At 39.5% G+C, this 20,227-nt stretch overlaps 1 protein-coding gene and 2 non-coding genes across 4 annotated transcripts; all 3 read right to left on the bottom strand.

Annotated features, from left to right (window-relative positions):
• Positions 1 to 3,089: 3,089 nt before the first annotated feature.
• RABGGTB (Rab geranylgeranyltransferase subunit beta) lies at positions 3,090 to 18,615 on the bottom strand. 2 transcript variants are annotated; one of them, XM_060232037.1, is made up of 9 exons: positions 18,496 to 18,613; positions 15,578 to 15,685; positions 11,486 to 11,683; positions 10,100 to 10,205; positions 9,081 to 9,133; positions 8,264 to 8,374; positions 6,896 to 7,021; positions 4,690 to 4,839; positions 3,090 to 4,124 (listed from the first exon to the last, which is right to left on the bottom strand). In XM_060232037.1, the coding sequence occupies exons 1-9, from the start codon at positions 18,496 to 18,498 to the stop codon at positions 3,984 to 3,986; spliced, it is 996 nt and encodes a 331-aa protein (XP_060088020.1). In that variant the 5' UTR covers positions 18,499 to 18,613; the 3' UTR covers positions 3,090 to 3,983. The 2 variants fall into 2 exon arrangements, with proteins under 2 accessions (XP_060088020.1, XP_060088021.1); XM_060232038.1 differs by lacking the exon at positions 8,264 to 8,374 and having other exon boundaries at positions 18,496 to 18,615.
• LOC132567881 (small nucleolar RNA SNORD45) lies at positions 10,878 to 10,958 on the bottom strand. Its single transcript, XR_009555146.1, has one exon. It is a non-coding gene; the product is annotated as a small nucleolar RNA SNORD45 (small nucleolar RNA).
• Positions 15,406 to 15,487, bottom strand: LOC132567880 (small nucleolar RNA SNORD45). Its single transcript, XR_009555145.1, has one exon. It is a non-coding gene; the product is annotated as a small nucleolar RNA SNORD45 (small nucleolar RNA).
• Positions 18,616 to 20,227: the final 1,612 nt, after the last annotated feature.

Below are 20,227 nucleotides of genomic sequence, written 5' to 3'. Positions count from 1 at the left end.
TCAAAGCTGACTGTGATGAGCTCCAAGAGGACCTCCACAAAATGGGCAAGTGGGTGACAAGTGGCAAATTAATGTGATGCTGATAAGTGTGAGGTGATGCATATTGGGACAAAAAAAAATCCCATCTTCAAGTATAGGCTAATAGGGTCTGAACTGCTGAGACTGAGAGGAAAACACATTTCTGAGGCCATAGTGAGCAGTTCATTAAAAGTGTCAACCCACTGTGCTGTCGCAGTGAAAAAGGCAAACTTTATGTTAGGAATTACTGAGGGAAAGGATCAAGAATTAAACAGCCAATATTGAATTTGTAATGCCCCTTTAGAGATCTATGGTGCAGCCTCATGTTGAATACTGTGTACAGTTCTGGTCACCCTATCTCAAAAAGGACATTGCAGAGCTGGAAAAAGTACAGAGGAGGGCAACCAAGATGATTAGGGGGCTGCAGCACCTCCCTATGAGGAAAGGCTGAAGAGTCTGGGACTTTTCAGTTTAGAAAAGAAACAAGGGGAGCTATGACAGTTTATAAAATTATGTATAGGGTGGAGAGAGTTGACAAAGATAATTTTTTCTCTCTCCCAAAATACTAGAACTCAAAGGCATCCAATGAAACTGATGAGAAGTAGGTTCAGGCCAGTCAAAAGGAAATATTATTTTATACAGAAAGTGATTGAAATGTGGAATTTGCTGTCAAAGGATGTAGTGATGGGCCACAGGAATAAACAGCTTTAAAATGGAACTAGGTAGATTCATGGAGGATAAATCTAACAATGGCTACTAGCCATGGCAGCTGAGGGGATCCTCCACATTCAGAGGCACTAATCTTCTGAAACCCAGAGCCAGGAGACAATATCAGGGAAAGGCCTTGGCCTCTATGCCTGTTGTTGGCCACTGTGTGAGACATGATGCTGGACTAGATGGACTACTAGTCTGATCCAGCAGGGTTCTTATGTTCTTGGACCCCTGAGGCTTTACATTAGATTGGTCCCTTCACTTCCTTTCCACATTGAGCCATCCTGCCAGACTTCATCCCCTTTTGGACCAAGGACAAACTGGGATGGTCCGGACCACCTATTTGTTATGGAAGTTCAGAGCCATTATGTGATACTTGATGGAGGTGAAACTGTATTTTATACATCTCTTGATAACCATAGCCTCTCACAACAGATGGGGATTTCCATGGAATTGTAGAAATCAGCTCATCACTCTTAGGATGGCTTATGTCCAATTCCATTAATCATAATTATCTGGACATTTGAGATTTTCCCTTGTCTTCAGTTTTCAGCCCATAGGGGGTTGGGATAAGGGTTAATGACTTCAACTTCTTGTTACTGCACATGCTGAAGAACCTGCTACAGCCTAGGTAATGTGCATTTAGCTTTTAGTTGAACTGATTTTCATTTGACCATTTCTATGCTATTATTGTGTGGCTCCCCCATATTTTCCTCATTGCTTTTCCCACAACATTTTTTAATTCAACCACCCTTTCCCTTTTAAAATGAAGCTTTTTATAACCACATTTTTGGCCTCACTTGGTACTACTTACTTCTCTGGGATAACCTCTTCCTCATGTTTGACTGCACAGATGCTACATATTTGATAAGGTATTTTCTAGGGCTTCTACCCTGTCACTTCATTATTGCTCTGGTACTGCGGTGGAAGAGTATTTTCTGAGCAGGTCAGTCTAGATGTTCTCAGTAGGTACTGAGTGGCACCAGCTAGTTACTAGGGTGCTTGCTAGGAAACCTTAGTCTAAGGCTTCCCACCCCCCCTTCCTACCATAATAGCCATCAACAAAATAACATATAGATTAAAATCATGCCCAAATCTGCTTTAAGAACTTACCCCATATATGTCCTCTGAAACAGGACTGTCTTGCATACCTTCTTAATATAGCCAATCAAGGCACCCTCTAACACCTGCTCTGGTAAATTATTTCAGAGGACTAGACCTAACACAGAAAAGTCCATGATCTATCTATCTGTTGCCATAAGGACAGTCTAAGAAAAAGGTGCCATAAGGAGAAGGCTGACTGAAGAACGTAGTGTTTGGGAATATACAAAGAGATTGGGTAAGTATAAGGGCCCTAAATTGTGAAAGGAAGAGAAAAGTAGGAAAACATTGTTTTTGAGTTTCTGTCTTTAATCTGGACCTTCACATCCCTAGTTACAGTAGACTAATCTGAAGGTTCTAATAGTATGGATCTGTGCAGCTATCTGCAGGGTTTAAATAAGGGACAAGCTTGTGAGCAGTATGTAATTGAAAAAAGGCACCCCTAGTAACAGTGCCATCTGTTTATATCAACAAGGCTGAGTCCAAGAGCACCTCAGAGACCTTAACTTGATCTACCTAGAAAGGTTAAACTCATCTACATCTACTAGAACACCACCAGCCAAACACTATACCTTCCCAAGCAGCAGTACCTCTGCCTTGCCTGGATTAAGGTTCAATTTGTCTACCCTCATCACCTTGATTAGCCTCAAGCCACAGGTCCAGGACTTTCAGGGCTGTGTCAGGAAGCTTTGATAATGAGATGTGAAGTTGGGGTTTTGTATTTACATATTGATGACCTCAGCCAAAGGTTTAACAAAAGTTAAATAGCAGTGGGGATAAAATCAGTACCAGTATCTCTGATCTTTAATGCAATGAATTTTCAAATGTAGCTTTCATTTTATACAGGCTTGCCAATTAAGAAAACAAGCTTCTAACCCAATTGTTTTTATATAGTCAGAAAAGCTGTCTCTAAAACATGTAACCTGCGGGTTTAAAGACTCAATGTCTTACCCCTCTCCTCTGCAGCCAGAACTGGCAACTTGCTGCAAGGCAAATCCAGATGTTTAATGACACTGAACTGCATAAGGTGAAAATTAAGTATTTCTATAAGCAGTCCAAACACAATTAGAACATGACAGTGCACAATGTGCTTCATTAATCCTATCATAATTTCTCGGGTGAACTATTCAGAAGCAGTTTGATTAGAATTTTTTTTCTAATTCACAGAGGTTTGTAATTTCTCAAAAGATGAATGAGAAAAAATAGAACTGCAGATTTATATCAACCCCTAGTGGACCATAAATAATTTAAGTCTTAAATCACTTTACTCCATAATTAGCTTTATTTTTTCAAGCAGAATCCCATTTTATACAGAGGGTTTCAGCCAAATTAACAAATGCTCAACTGTGACAAATGTGAAATGGAGGCACTTCTAGAATTCCAGTGGAAATAGATATTTCACTTTACAGAAAACAGTATTCTTTTATAACTTTATTTTTGAACTATATATATGTATATATACACACACACAGCTGTTCTAGATACTACTGAAAGTGGGATTCTACAATTGCAATAAATATTTTAGAGCAAAGGAACAAATTCTAAAGGGCATCAATTTATATCAAGGTACATCATGACTGAATTATTAAACTTCATTAAAGGATGTCACTAGTAAAAAGCAATAATCTGAGTACCATAAAATGACGACTGTTATGTAGAACAAGACAAAGTGACTCAAATTGGATTTTTAAAAATATGGCAGATCCTAAACAGGAATTTAAGTGCATAAAGTGTCACTGGCATATGCAAGTAAATTTCTTTCTTAATGGAAACAGTATTTAGGACAATTCACTGTCCAATACATGCTATCATCAAGATGGGCAAACAACAAGATGGGTATACAATCATTTAATAAATATAAAGTCAAACAATTCAAGTATTCATCTACTGCGCCTAATACAGTATGTTATTTTGAAGTAAGAAGACCAGAACAGAGCCCTGAAGCAAACATTTTTAAAGACAATTTAAATGTTTATCTACATCTGCTACAGAAAACCTCAAGCACATGTGATATTCACTTTATTAACTTTGAATACAGTCCACATACAAAATGACAGCAAAATGGTAATCTGTCATGTAAACACATTTCAAAATGTCTTTTGATGGAAAAATTCAAAGCAGCTGAGTATGGCAACACTGTACAATGTAAAATACTAGCTCACAAGTTCTGGCTGTACATTTATTCTGTGAAGGACCTCATCAGGCATACAGAACACAGGATTCACTGGCTTAATCTGCTCTTCTCCCAGTAATGAGAGTCCAGCAATTCCAAACAAGGTGTGAAATGGATCCACCTATAATGTACCAAGGTGCATAATAAAACATCAGCAAAAAAGAAGCAATGGTAATCTGTTAAATAAGTCTCTAAATAGTCCAGGAATCAAAGAGGAGTGGCAGCCCTTCCAATCTCAAAGGAGGTTGTTCTGAAAGGTCCCCTGATTGTGTGTGTGTGTGTGGGGGGGTGCTTTTCAAGGCGCAGGACTATCTTAGAAATGCAAGCTAAAATACATGCAACTCTATACATGAACTGTTGGATCTCACACCATTAGAATTAACATCTCTAATGAATAGCTGTATTCTGCACTTTTTACTAGGAACATCTCAATTTCCCAAGCACTAATTGACATCTGACCCAGATCTGAGTAATGAGACAGAAATATATGAGAAACTTCTGCTTCAGGGGTTGACCTGAAGGAATATGACTCGGGGAAAAAGGCTATCATTTGTAGATGTAAGGATTTAAGACCTAAATAATTTTTCATAGAAAATGAATAGTTGACAAATCTTGGTTATTTGTTAAGAAATACCAAACACATATCGATCTCACTAAATAAAAACTATTGAAGGTAGAAAACTTGCCATATCTCCTGGCCTATCAGCAAATCCTCCAGTTTCCTCATCCTGGCAAGCCAAAATAAAGTTGCGTAATTTCTGTCTGTTAATCCAGTGCAGCCTGCCAATAATTTTCAGAGATGCTAACACCCACCAGGAATAGCATACATCTGGTAACTGTCAAATACAATGACAGACAATGTGAGAACAACTGTAATGAAATAATATCATTATTATTCTGTCTAAAAGGGAAGCAGACAGTTATACAAAGACTGAAGGGAAGCTATTAGTTACTACACACAGCACAATCATCGGATTCCGCAGGGCCCCTAACATCCTCAGAGAGCTGATTCCACCAGCATGGTGCTGCAACTGAGAAGGCCCTTGCTCAAGTTGCATCCAGCCCGACATCTCTAGGGCCAGGGGTCGATAGGTTTTGAAACTCTGACCATAGTACTTTTGGAGGAACATGTGGGAAAAGGCGGTCCCATAGGTAAGCAGGTCCCTGGCTATATGCGGCTTTAAAGGTAAGAACCAGCACCTTGAAACAAATCTGGTATGCAACAGGTAACCAGTGCAGTGCTTTCAGAGCAGGCTGAATGTGTTCCTACAAGGAAAGACCCAATAACAACCTGGCGGAACATTCCACACCAGTTGAAACTTCCACATTTGAGACAAGGGCAGCTCCATGTAGAGAGCATTGCAGTAGTCTAGTCTCAAGGTGACCATAGCAGGGATCACTGTCGCTAGGTCACTGCAGTTGAGGAAGGGAACCAACTGCCTAACTAGCCAGAGATGATAAAAGACCAATTTGGCAGTGGCTACTATCTGGGCTTCCACTGTTAAGGAGGAACCCAGGAGCACTCACAAACTCCTAACACTCCGTGCTGGCATCATTTGCACCCCGTCAAATGTTATGAGATTCCCCACCCCCGGACCTCCATGTCTCAAGTATATTCTGTCTTGGTTGGATTCAGTGGGTTCAGCCTGAGCCAACCCGCCACAGCTTGTAACGCCAGGCCCAGATTTTCCAGGTTATAGTCAGACTGGCCGCCCAACAACTAACAGAGCTGGGTGTTTCCCGCATATTGGTGACATCCCAGGCAATCTTGGCAAGGGAGTGCATATAGATGTTAAATAACATCAGGGAGAGAACTGCCCCTTGTGTCACTACACATAATAGCTGCTCCCCTGTCACCACGCTTTGGCCCTGATGGAGAAAAGAGGAGAGCCACTGTAAGGCAGACCCCTGAATTCCAGTGTTGATTAGGCGGTGAATCAGTAACTGATAGTCGACAGTGTCAAATGCCAGTGATAGGTCTAACAACAGCAGTGCTGCCAATCCATGCCAATCCAGATGCCTTTGGAGGTCATTCATGAGGACGACAAGTACCAACTTCGTCCTGTGAACCAGATGAAAGCCTGGCTGGTATGGATCTAATATGGAAGTGTACTCCAGAAAATTCTGCAACTGAATTGTCACCGGTCTCGCAATTATCTTGCAAAAAAAAAGGCAAGTTAGACATTGGTTGATAATCTGCCAATACAGCCACATCCGATGATGTTTTTTTTCAAGAGAGATGAATCAATGCCTCCTTAAGGGCTCCAGGGAAAGTCCCTTCATATAGGGACTTGTTGACAATTTCCTTTAGGGGTCCCATAGCTCCAGCCAGCTACCTTTAATTAGCCACGACGGGCATGGATCTAAACTGGAAGTGGTTGGGCAAACAATAGAGAGAATTCTGTCAACTTCCTCCAGACTGAGTTAATGTGCTTGAAACAGCTTCCTAAATATAATGTACACATGAACTGCTTCCAGCATATGTTTCACTGCGATAATATGATTGTAATGTTACTAAATTATGGAACCCAATTTCTTCTTTCAATTGCATATTTTAAGAAACCTGCAGAAGAGAAATTAACTACAAAAAATACTCTTTAGAATGCCAGCATGCTGCAAGGGTGAAAGACATAGGCTCAAATTCCATTCATCCAGGAAGATCACTGGGTTACCATAAGGTAGTCTCATTCTCAGACGAAACTACAGGGCTGCTGTAAGGATAAAACAGAGGAAGAAAGATGTACATACCATTGTTCTGAGCTCAATGGAGAAAGGACAAGATAAAAATACAACAGATGGATTGACAGAACATTTTCTTGTGGAAATACAAGTGTTCTTATCTTATTCCAGAAAAAAATTCTATTTTATAATATGTAAAATATGGTTTCATACCTTCTCTGGCCTTCCATTGAGGCCACCAGACGGCAACTGCCGTTCACAAAGCCACCATCCTAGCAAGTCAGCATTTATTTGGTGCAATTGGCCAGTTATTGCCAGAAATCCTGTGCAACAATAGATCTAAAATTACAGATATAAAGTTCATGTCTACTTAAAATACCGTTATTCAAGTAAAGCAAAGGAAGATAAATGTACAACCCCAACCACTTACAAGAGTACTTTATGTCAACAAAATATATCAAAATATTTTAACCAAACTCCCACATATATTCAGCAATAAGATTTTAAACCAAAACTGAATTTTTAAAAGCATGAAGTAAATTTAATCTATGGAAGTCCTGAGATGAGACAGTTTACAGAAATATAACATGCAAGATTATATTCTATTGGTTCTTTCCAAACTTCAAGCCTTCTGGCAAGCCAAACCTCCTTCAGCTACTGTGGTACAGTTTCATGCCTTTACCTGTAAAGTTAGACTGTCCTTTCTCCAATTAATCCTTTAATCTGTTTCTACATAGTAACCCTCACAAATTATACTTAATTATACTTATTAAGCAGACTTATTTTATATCCTGTTATGAGTTCATTAAGAACATAAGAACATAAAAGAAGCCATGTTAGATCAGGCCAATGGCCCATCCAGTCCAACACTCTGTGTCACACAGTGGCCAAAAAAAATTATTTTTATATATATATACCCACATATACACACTGTGGCTAATAGCCACTGATGGACCTCTACTCCATATTTTTATCTAACCCCCTCTTGAAGGTGGCTATGCTTGTGGCCGCCACCACCTCCTGTGGCAGTGAATTCTACATGTTAATCACCCTTTGGTTGAAGAAGTACTTCCTTTTATCCGTTTTAACCTGTCTGCTCAGCAATTTCATCGAATGCCCACGAGTTCTTGTATTGTGAGAAAGGGAGAAAAGTACTTCTTTCTCTACTTTCTCCATCCCATGCATTATCTTGTAAACCTCTATTATGTCACCCCACAGTCGACGTTTCTCCAAGCTAAAGAGCCCATTCTCCCATTTCAAATTCTAGTTCCTAGTTTCTTCAGTCCTTCATCCAAATTATTAAAGATATTTAGCAGTGCAGAAACTAAGACCAACATTGACAGAAACCTGATCTTTACTACCATTATTAAGCTCTCACTCTCCCCCCTTCCCAGATGCATTTAGAAAAAATAAAAAATGCTTATAATCACTTCACCTGGAGCCTAAGATAACGTAATTTATTTCTAGGTTAAATCTGACATTTGTGACATGACAGAAGTGGTTCAGGGGTTTAAATTATATTTTTAAACCCATGTAGGGCAGCATGCTTTCCTATATTTATATATAAACAGCATAGCTTACCTGTCCTGCATGAGATTCAGATCCTGGTCTACAACCAAATCCTCCATCAAAGTTCATGCAAGACAAAACAAACTCTACTGCTTTGTCCACATCAACTGAATCCAGTTTACCCTGAAAGGCAGAAATCCCTGTAATGAGTCTGTACTACTCTAATACCAAGAAGAGTCAAGATGACAAACTGTTGTCTAGAGGGGTGGGCCAGTTCTCCTGCACAAGGTAAGAGCAAGTTTTCCAACCATTCCTCCTTACCCAAGTGGAGATACCTCTATACACTGTGTAAGAAGAATACTTTTTCATAATACAAGGAAAGCAAACTTCAGTGCCTTAAATACTATACCATTAATTTCTACTGCTTAGCACTTTACAGTTTACCAAAATACTTTTCCCTGAAAAGCTGTTTCTTCCATGCCTCATAACTAAGACCACAGAAACCAGGAACTGAAACATAGTATTTCAGAAAGAACAAGTAGGTAGATGGTGACTGGAAGCATAATAATTAAGCAGAGGACTTGAATCTCTTGCATAATACTTGTTTGGGGTAAGGTGGATTTAGAATGTGATGCAGCCTCATTCACTTGTGTGTCTAGTATGAGGGAACAAATTTCAGGCTGTATAATTGGTAGAGCTGTCATGGCTTTGACACTGTGAGTTTTATTTACAGACTCCAAAAACGTTTGTAGCCAGTTGCTAGCTTGCTAGTAATACTCCAGAGAGTTGTTTTATTTCCAAGTATATAAAAACGTATCTAAAGCTACATCTAGAGCAATTTAATCCATGTGTTCTAAAAAATGAGATTTTTCCTGACATCATAACTTACCAGAAGGGCTAGTGTTGCTACTGCACAAAACGAAAATCTTGTATCTATTTCTCCTGCAAGAAGAAATGAAATTCTTGGTAGAAAGGTAGCATAAAATGTTCTAAATAAAAAATAAACTGTGTCCACCTTAATACCTAATCTGTTAAGGAAACACATGCAATAAGAAAAATGTGAATTTATAAAATTATAACCCTATTTCTATTTTCTTACACTTTCTACAAAATTACTTTCAACAAGTACTGTTCCACTACAGTTCATTCAAACATTGTGATAATGATACTACAGGAGTTTGTGACTTTCCACGGCACAATTAAATGTGTTTGCAGTTCAATGATTATTATAGATTCTAATAGCATTTACCTTCATAATTAGCAGCACTTTCATGTTTAAACAAAGTTCAAATTAGTCAGAATATCAATTAATCATCTTAGTAGTATACATATTTTCAAAGCAACACAAATAGAAAGCTGGTGACAAGGTTCTATGGCCTGAAACCTGTGGCTTTAGAAAATAAGTAGTAATGCTATACTATGTACGCTTCAACAAAAAAGCTATCTGTAATTCCAGTCAAAGCTTAATCTGCACCTATTCAGCATTAATCCCACTTCAAGATTATCTTCATATTTAATATCAATACAATCATCCTATATTTATTCTATATTTTATCATAAATGTTTTCTTGCTATAATGTATTACCAAATGTGTTGCCTTATTTAAGAAAGACCTTCTTTCATAGCGCACTGAACAGTAAAGTCAACTAATATCAGCTCTTTCAGTGTACTAAAACTACATTATTCTCAGGCTTCAGAGAAATTATCAAGCTAAGGGGGTGAGACATTAACAGTCAAAATACGTTTAAACTCATCACGTATCTCAGAACTATTCTGACAACTTTTTACTGGAATACTATAAAAATCCATTTTACACTTCAGCCTCACAATGGATAAAGCAATGAACAATGACTTCCCCCTAACTCTTAAAATAAAATGATCCAATAGTATCTGAAAAATAGACATTACCCCACTTGTCTCCAGAGAATGACCCATCTTCCTTTTGTAGACTTTTAACATAATCAACTATCTTATTTATATCCACAACATGTAGATTGTCGTACAGAGTTAGAATCTGCAATACAGAACCATTAACATTTCTACAAAAATTAATAGCATTTATAGAATGTGCTACAGCATTCAGAATAATTTAAGTGTTTTAACTGGTTCTCATATATATGGATTTTCTCAGTACTCCCACATATGAAATTTGTACAACTGTCTCAAGCAGTTCCTTATAGTATCTTGGAAGCATAGTAACAGAAGTCAAGGCAGCTCTGCAGGGAAAGCTGTTACACAGTAAATCAACCGGATAATCTAGATGGAAGTATCCTGAAAATCATAACAAGAAGTTCACAGTTTTACTTTCAGTTACGGAGATACCATAAACCACTGTTCCAGGTACCTTAAAAATGTTCATGTGTACAGAAACAAAAGCATGATGTTCTCAATTAAACCTGGCAATTACTTTAAAGCTCCACGACAAAAGTGCATGGATTCCTCCTAGTCTTTTGCGTCTGCTTTGGCAGAAGGGCTAACTGGTGGTGACTGTAGTCAACTTGCCTCACTCACTGCTGCTGTGCAAAGGTAAGAATCACTTGACCCAGGGCCACCCTAGTTGCAATAATAATCAATCCACCCATGAAACATTCCATTTGTGCCTACCCTGAGAAGGTATTTGGTACTAGGACTTTCTCTAGCAGGATACCAAAAACTCTAAAATGCAAGACATTCACAAAAGTGTTCTCAAGTCTCAGAGTAATTCTAGAGCTGTTAAGACCACATCAGCAGTAGATTCAGAAAAAAATTTCAAGCCTCATCATTGACTTGAGAAGCCCTGTATCACAGGTAGCAGTACTCTTCCTTTAACAGTACAAAAAGTACACAGACCTGCCCAGCACATGATTATACTCTACTTTCTTCTTTCAATGAAAGCAATTGAACCTAGTATTTTAAGATTCACAGGATTAGCCAAAGATATTTTTTTTTGTCTGACCAGGTAGTGCCTCTCTTTTTAAAAGGTATCTGAAAAAAATATAGGCCAATTTAAGAAGCTACATTTTTAACAGTATATATTGGAAGAATTCACCAATCCTGTACAAGAAGTCAACAGCAGCTCACCAATAAAATGATCAGACCAAATGTTTCTTCTGTTAATATTCTCCCCATCCCCTTCACTGAAAACCACCTGGTGAACATGGATTAGGCCAAGTAAGATAATAAGAGGCAGCAAAAAGTCAGAGTTTACTACTGCTGGAGTTACAAGATAGGATAATTAATATTATAATGTCAAGAAATCAGCTTGGTAAAGTTATAACAAATTAATTCACTAAAATGGTTTGCTCATAAGTTTACCTGGACAGCACTAAGTGTATACAGCAGGTGAGGATCATGGCCTATGCTGGCACTTATTCCACCACATTCATGTTGACATGATTTGATAAATGCCAGAATTTCTTCTTTGTTCATTCGATGCAGCTGTCCCATAAGATCCATCACTGTCAATCCCCAATAAACACCACTCATTCTTAAATATTCGGACATGCAGTATTCCTGTAAAAATACAGTATTTTAGCAACATGGGAAATAAAAGCATAAAACCTTCTCTCACAGGGAAAAGCAAGTCCTATGTAACATTTGAAGCTACTATCCTTTCCAAATTCTGGCATTTATCAAGTCTGTTCATGCAATATTATATAGTCAGGGAAAATACACTAAAATGCTAAAGAAAGTGATTCCACAAAAACAAAAAAGAGGGTTTTTAAAGAAAAACAGAACATTTAGAAAATTAGGTGAACCCTATTGTTGAATAAGGTATGTAACAGCAAAAACAATTTTATTTTCTTTGTGAATAAACAATTTTATTAGTAACATATGGTAGTAGAACTATAACTACAACTTATAAAAAGCTTAATATATATTAAGAAAAAGACCATCATTCTACCCCACATCTTACTTTCTCCCACCCCTCCCCCAACCCCCAATTACTTGACCCCCGCCAGTGTTATTTTCTTTAAAAAAACAGATATTAAAGGTACCCTTAACTATCAAGAAAAAAAACGAAACAAAAAAGAAACATAGGGAAACAATTTTATTTTCTTAAAAGGGTGGTGTGAATGTTCCAGTGCTGAACCACTAATAAAATAAGTTATAAGAGAGACTATTTCAACAAGGAAATTATTATTTCCTGATTCGCACCCCCCGCCCCCGGCTGCATGTTTGTCGCACCCCCCGCCCCCGGCTGCATGTTTGACACACCTGGTCTACACTGCAAAAGAAATCTCTCTCTCTCTTTCTCTCTCTCTCTCTCTATCTAATTTATATCCCGTCCTCTCCGCTGGAGGCAGGCTCAGGGCGGCTTACAGACTGGGGTTGAAAAATGACCAACAGGATAAAACATCAATAAAACATAAAACATAAAAACAATTTTAAAATATCAGTTATAGAACAACATAACAATAGGTGCTAATACAATGGTTCAAGAAGCAGTTAAATTCCGATGGTAGCAGTATAACTGGATGATCAGTATTAGATGTTCTAAAGGGACCCCAAATCGCCATAGTGTGGTAGGAAGTCCAGTGATGTTAAGTTTCTAGTTTATGGGCCTAGTTCGTTGCTGTAGAAGTGTCATTACGGAAAAGCAAGGTGGAAGAGTGTCGTTTTGCAGGCCCTGCGGAACTATAAGAGCTTACGCAGGGCCCTAACGTCCTCCGGCAATTCATTCCACCAGCTAGATGCAGCCGCGGAAAAGGCCCTGGCTCTAGTAGACTGAAGCCTGACTTCTCTGATGCTGGGGACTGTCGACAGGTTTTGAGACCCGGACCAAAGTGCTTGCTGGGGCATATACGAGGAAAGGCAGTCCCCTCAGGTATGCAGGACCCTGGCCATATAGGGCTTTGAAGGGTAAAACCAGCACCTTGAAGCAAATCCGGTACATTATTGGTAGCCAGTGCAGCACTTTCAGCACAGGCTGAATGTGTTCCCGTAAAGGAACTCCCATTAACAGCCTAGCGGCAGCATTCTGCACTAGCTAAAGTCGCCAGATTTGGGACAAGGGCAGCCCCATGTAGAGGGCATTACAGTAATCCAGCCTCGAGGTGACCATAGCATGGATCACAGTTGCCAAGTCGTTACATTCAAGAAAGGGAACCAACTGCCTCATCATCCGTAGATGGTAGAAAGCTGACTTGGCAGTGGCTGCTACTTAGGCCTCCATTGTTAAAGAGGAATCCAAGAGCATCCCTAGGCTTTTAACTTTGGGTGCCAGCAGGAGCTGCTCTCCATCAAGGGTCGGTAAACGGACCTCTGATCCTGTACTGCGACGGCTTAGATACAAGACCTCCATCTTCATTGGAATGAATTTCAGTCTACTCAGCTTGAGCCACCCCACCACTGCTTGTAGCGCCGTGGACAGAACATCTGGGGTGGAGTTAGATTGGCCGCTTATCAACAGATAGAGCTTGGTGTCATCTGCATACTGGTGACAGCCCAGCCCATGCCTCTGGGCACCCTGGGCGAGGGGGCGCATGTAGATGTTGAATAACATCGGGGAAAGAACCGCTCCCTGCGGCACACCACATGTAAGTGGGTATCATCGGGATAGTTCCTCCCCAACCGCCACCCTCTGTCCCCGATCCTGGAGAAAGGAGGAAAGCCACTTTAAGACCAACCCCTGAATCCCAGCATCTACCACAAATGAGTAACTGCCACACATTTATTGTGCACAAATACACATGACCATTGTTGGAATACACCAAATATCTCCTTCCACCCCAATTCAACCAATAAATTAAACTGTTCTTTATGGTTATATTTAATCATGAGCAGAATATTGATTCTTGGTCTACACTAACCAGTTAGCTTGTTTTTTAAATGCTTAAATAATTTCAACAGCTGCTTGAACACTCATTGATTATATAATAGCATAGTTTTAAGCAACAAGGTAATCCTGTTCATTACACTCACTTTGATTTGCAATACAGTATTTCTAGCTCTTATTTCTCTTGCCTCTACAGCTACCTCAACAAGAAAGCATTACCACATAAGGGAATGGAGCAATTCCTGCCCTTTAAATCAAGCAGGCTCTCACAATACTTAATATGACTGCAGTAATCCAAATCAGTACCAAAAATCTCACAAAAGTCCTAAGTCATTGAGGGTTGCTTTAATGAGCTAAACCACTATTTCTCAACCTTCAGGTCAGTTCCCCAAACTCTGAAGCAACGCCTCTGAAAGTGGGTAATGGACCTAACCCTCCCTAATAGCCACAATTGCTCTTTCCATTCTCTTTTGTATTCTGGAAACCAAGATCTGATCCTGGAAACAGTATCTTCCATGTGTGTGTGAGTGTGGATGTATGTTTGTATACACACACATGTTGATCAATTTGTCCTGTTACTAGAATGGGTTTGCTTAGAATCTTAGGAGCCATTAGAGGGAGTAATGGAGGAGAGGGTGGTCAAATGTTGGAATGTAACCTTCATATGCAAAGGCTGTGTGTGTCAGCACACCACTCACTTAGGATTTATAATGGGGCAACTGTGGCCTTTTTGTTTTTTTTGGTTTCTTAAAAATGTTAGCCATTGTAGAAAATGGAATGCTGAACTAGATGATGTCATAACTTTTCTAGGGCACCAAAAATCTTGGGCCAGTCCTGGATGAGTCACCATACCAAGTAATTTGGATGTGGGTCACCATACTGAAAAGGCTGGGAACTGCTGAGCTAAACTATAGGTAGCACAGGGGCATTTAGCTTTATGTAAACATTTATGAAAGGTACCTGGGAATATTAGCTTCTCATACAGTCAAGAATGCTGTTTTCTATATAATAATCCAGAGATTTGTTTTTTTAAAGGTCAATGAGCCTAGTCTTTTAAAAGATTCTTTTAAGCCATATGTCTTGTCTGTATAATTCAAAGGACTGAGCTGGTCAGCACATGCAAAAAGATATGTGCTTGGGAGATGAATCAAATTCCAAAGCCATGTACACATAACAATACCTTCATGCGGCTGAAGATGGGCTAAATTTTGCAACCCAGCTGTCCTATGATTTAACTTCTTCAAGAAACAAGGGGCTTTCCTGTTTGCTTTTTTAAAAAGTAGCACAATTCCAGGAGAATTGTAAGGCATGTTTTCACATATAGATTATCCCTTATATGGACCCTAACAGCCTTTAACTCACACGCACCACAGCATATGGTCCTACAATTCTGTTAAGGAGGATTTCAACATTCAACAAGCAGAACCTAATTTAAAGAAAATGCAAAAGTATTTCTCAGGTCTCAGTGTAATTCTAGAGCTAAAAGGAAGAGTCTTCAGCTTTAGAATCAGATAATACATGCCGTTACATCATTGACCTACAGAAACCATTTGCAGTTTTTGTAAAATGTATCTCTCTTCCTCAAAATTCATAAGCTTGTTGCCATTATAACAAAAAATGCTACTCACGTAATCATCTTTCTTTGTTCCATAAGCAGCTATGTAGTCCACATGCTTCTCTAACAGCAATGTACCTGGTGCATCATTTTTTATTGTGACATCTTTTTGTGGTGTTCCCTTAAGAAAACAATTAGTCAAAGCGATTTTCAATAGTTGTTCAAATCTCAAGGGTTTTAACAACATATAAAAATGTCTTTAACAGATGGAAGAAATATCAGTACACAAATACATGTGCACATTTCAAAGGTTTAAAGACACTCTTACATACACTTTGCTGGTTTATTTCTTAAATGTCACTCCCTCAATTTTACAAAGCAGTTTCAGCAAACATTATAGTCATTTCTAACCCCAAAAACTACAATGCTAAAAGTTTTCTATAATCTCTTAAATACTAAGTAACTACTAATTTATAGCTAGCATCTTATACAGTGAACAAAGAACATAGTTCTGAAATAGTGTTTCCTGTTCAACACTGTATAACTTGTATACGTAATCTGTTTAATATTTCTTCTGCACAAAATTCTAAAAGCCTTGCTACAGCAATTCACAGCACTGGCAATAAAATGACCTGAAGTATTTATTTCATGAGACAGAGAATAATTTATCAGAATAATTGCTTACCATACATTCAGTGTACATAAGAACAAAATGGTTTAGACATCCCTGTACCTACCATATTACCATATTTTCCCTATGGTTCCCTACAATGCCACAATGTTCCCTCCCTTGCAAAAGACATAGATACAGAAGGGAGATAATGAGCATCTGTATGGCTGGGCAGGTGCATTCATGGGGGGAGGGGAGGATAGGAGAAAGCTATTCAAGACACCATAGTAAGCACTCTGTCTCACTGATCTACCACAAGCCAGTTTCTCCTGAGGTAATATCAGTGCAGACAAAGCATGTTATTCTAAGCATAACACTTAGGTGTAAAACCAAAGGCTTCATCTGAAGCATGGCAGGGAAAATAAACAGACCACAATTTTAGGGTTAAAGTGCCTCTTGTGGAACTGGGTCAGGAGCTTATGGGGGTGTCATTATCCTTGACCCAAAATCCTCATGCCTACAGAGACATGGCATCCTCCTCATGAACAATCACTACATGTATGGTAAGGAGGAGACTAGGCAGCATGCAATTTGACTGCTTTAAGCTTGAAGCCAAGATGGGACTCAGGTAGAATACAGGGACAGAAGAGGCCTGGACCAATTTCGCATTAGACCTTTAATCCTGGTTTAACCCTGTCCCCAAGCTGACATTCTACACTAAAATCATAGAATTTGTTTCTCTGATTCTATGCCTCTAGTATGGAATGTCAGTTTGGGGACAGGGCTAAACCAGGATTAAAGGTCTAGTGCAAAATTGGTCCTGGACTTTTCTAAATCCTGTCAGTTGCCTACATTGTGATTAACTATGGGATCAGTTTTGCTTTTAGTTGCAGCAGCTGCATCTTGTTGATAAAATAAGGCTGGTCCCTAATTATTCCAACTAATATTAACAGCTCCTCTTATTTGTATTTCTCAGCAAAAAAACCAAACCCAAACCTGTAACAGAGTCAAAAGTGCATGTTGATTGGCAATAACTCCTGCCATTATCACTTTATTGGACTACTTGCCTCTCCAATTTGAACACTCATATAGGCTTTTATGTATTCTTTGTATGAATCAAATGGTTTTTTCCCCAGAACAGCTGAAAAGCACATACCATTCCACTCCTTCCTGAAGTACTTTACTTGGGCAAGAACAAAGGAGAACCACATGGTTCTTGGACTGCTGGGAAACAGCTACCAGTTTTGAGAAGAAATGCTTGAATTTTTCATGTGAATATGCTGAAGCACCAGAAAGAGAAGCTGTTAGGGTAGAGCTTTGTGATGCTGCAGATTAAATTATCTATGCATATGGGCTAGCAGAAAGTGCTGTGCCTTCCTGGACATTAGTTTAGCTCCACTCATTAAATGTTCATTTTTTGTCTTTAACTGAAATAGTGTAATTCACTGTACTGCACAAACTAGCTGGATGAACAACTAAAATGCCTTTAAGAAACAACTAAGAAGTTATACTGCACCTTCAAAATAAATCAAACCCCCTTTAATTACATAATAACAATTTAATAAAATTGCTAAACGTCTCGTTATAGTCCAATGATAACCTTGTGGGGGAGGCCATATCAAACACTATTTAATGAGCCATATACTGTTTACCACCTATGTCTGTAAGACTGTTTATTGTGCTGCTCCTGTTTTGTAATGTCTGTTTATGATATTTTAATTCTGTTGTTTTATTGCTGTAAATCACCCTTTTACAACAAGCCCGCTTGGGGGATAGGGCAAGATATAAATCTAAAAAATAAATTAAATTTCAGAAATGGAAATCTGAGATTACCCAATACATCCATAGAACAACCACCACTAGAAATTTTATTCACGGGTTCGAGCTTGTTCTTACTAGTTCTGAAATGAAAAAATAACATGGTGGGTACAGTTTAAATGAAATCGTTATGTGCCCATCGAAAATGGGGAAGGACCTCAGAAAGCAATGCAATGCGCTGCTCAAAAATGCAGGAAGCTCGCTACTCCAAAGAGCGAGACAAACCAACGGAATTAACCACGTGATTTGCTGTGCGAATGGAAGTTCAGGTCACACGGACAGAAGCGCTTCGAATACTTTCACTGCCCCTGAACTAGGAAGTTCACACGATCAATCATCCTAACCCTAATCTTCTCGTTAACTCGATCCCTTACTTTTTTGCTGCCCATGGCAGCCGATTCCTACTATCACACGGCTGATATCCCAAACACATTCACACGTAACGGGTTTAGAAAAGGCCCATTTCCTTACCACAGAAAACCAGAACGGGAAGGGGGGTGAATGCAGTACCACGGACGTGTGCACAAGAAACCCGAAAAGAGAGGAGGCTAACTACCACTCACCATGTTCACACACCGGCCGCGCCCAGCTCACTACTCACTGCGCATGCGCCTGGCACAGAGCGGAAGACAAACGAGGAACGTCCACCTCTTCCTTTTCCTGCATCCGAAGACCTTTGTACAGTTGTCTTTGGAAGTGCCTGCCCAGTTGTTCCTTGCTTGAATGGAAGCATTTGTGCGCATGCGTCCCCGGCGTCTGGTTTGGTAGAGGTATCGGATGTTCTACACTCCCCCGAAAGGCTGCTCTCAGCTCAGCTTCCGAGTAAACAAGCAGGCTGGGGTTTGGTGATGTGTTTCTACCATAACCCTTTTCTGCTTTACACCGTACGGATTCATGGGAAGTGCCGTGCAGGTCGGGCCAAAGGGCCATCTGTTCCAACAACCTGTGTCCCACACTGGCCAGGCAGATGCCTCCTGGGTTATTTTCACTGCACCAACTGGCATAGAGGTATACAGTATGCTACTTCTGGCCACGGAGGTTCCTTTAAGTTAACATAGCTATTAGCCATTAAAATGCCTGTCCTCCGTGGATTTGCCTCGTCCCTTGTTTAAAACCACCGATTCCGTGGTAATCGCTACAGTTTGTGGCCATGAATTCAACACGTTTTCTTATGTCCTAAATCTAGTCCATCAACTTTACTGGATGCCCACAAGTTCTACTTTTGGTGGAGAACAATAAAAATCTGTCCCCTTTCCCCCCACTCCGTATAATTTTATAAACCTTTATTGGGTTTCCTCACTTCCTCAACGAATCTGCAGTCTTAAGCTGAAAGCTGAGAGATAATTGAATTTACCTAATATACCCCCAAAAACTGAAGATAAATCTCACAACAGTCACTCTTTTTAAAAAAAAAGTGGGGAAAGGTAAATTCAGTCTGAGACATGCCATTTTTCTTGTGTCGATCATTAAAAAGCATTCTATTTCCAACACAAAAAAAACACCAAATTTGCAGTTGTATTGAGAAAGAAGCATCTTTAAAGTAATGAACTCTACATATGAGTAAACTTTGACAACTTGCAGTGTTGGCTGCATCCTGCCAAGAAATATACATATATAACAGGGGTGGCCAGTGGTAGCTCTCCAGATGTTTTTTGCCTACAACTCCCATCAGCTCCATCCAATGGCCATGCTGGCTGGAGATGATGGGAGTTGTAGGCAAAAAACATCTGAAGAGCTACCATTGGCCACCCCTGATATATAACAAAAGTAAGTTCAGCAGTGCCTCAGAAATAAAGCTACATTAATCAGTGTACTATTTATATTTTAACAGTGAAACAGAAACATTTGGATACTTCAGTCTGGAGCTATTAACAGGTAAGGATGATCTTTCTGTAAACCTGAAAATGGCCCCAAGTTTGCAGAAAAATGTGAAATCTAAACAAAGTACATTGGGGGCTTTAAAAATCCAAGAATGATAAAAGCTTTAAGCAAGGGCTGTTGCTACACAGAGTCCATCCTCCAAGACAGGCATTTTCTCTGGAGTTACAGATATGTTGTCTGAAGTTCAGTTGTAATTCTGGGAGATACCTAGATGGCAGAGATCAGTTGGAAAAAATGGCTGCTTTGGAGGGTAGAATATGGCATTATACCCTGCTAAGGTTGCTTCCCTCCCGAAACCTTGCCCTCCCAAGGCTCTTCCCTGGATCTCTAGGAATTTCCCAACATGGAGCTAGCAACCCCAAGGAGAACTGATGTCTGTAGTTGGGAGATCTGTTGTGATTCCACATCTCTAGG

Source organism: Heteronotia binoei, chromosome 2, assembly GCF_032191835.1.
Source record: "Heteronotia binoei isolate CCM8104 ecotype False Entrance Well chromosome 2, APGP_CSIRO_Hbin_v1, whole genome shotgun sequence".
NCBI lineage: Eukaryota > Metazoa > Chordata > Lepidosauria > Squamata > Gekkonidae > Heteronotia > Heteronotia binoei.
The sequence above is the reverse complement of the archived record's forward strand: the minus strand, read 5'-3'. Positions and strand labels throughout refer to the sequence as shown.

What these genes read in the sequence shown, in the direction of transcription:
- RABGGTB (XM_060232037.1), bottom strand. An exon ending in ATTCTCTGGAGACAAGTGGG is followed by an intron (nt 9,134 to 10,099) that starts GTAATGTCTATT and finishes TTCTTCTTGCAG; the next exon opens with GAGAAATAGATACAAGATTT. An exon ending in CTGAATCTCATGCAGGACAG is followed by an intron (nt 7,022 to 8,263) that starts GTAAGCTATGCT and finishes CTGTAATTTTAG; the next exon opens with ATCTATTGTTGCACAGGATT.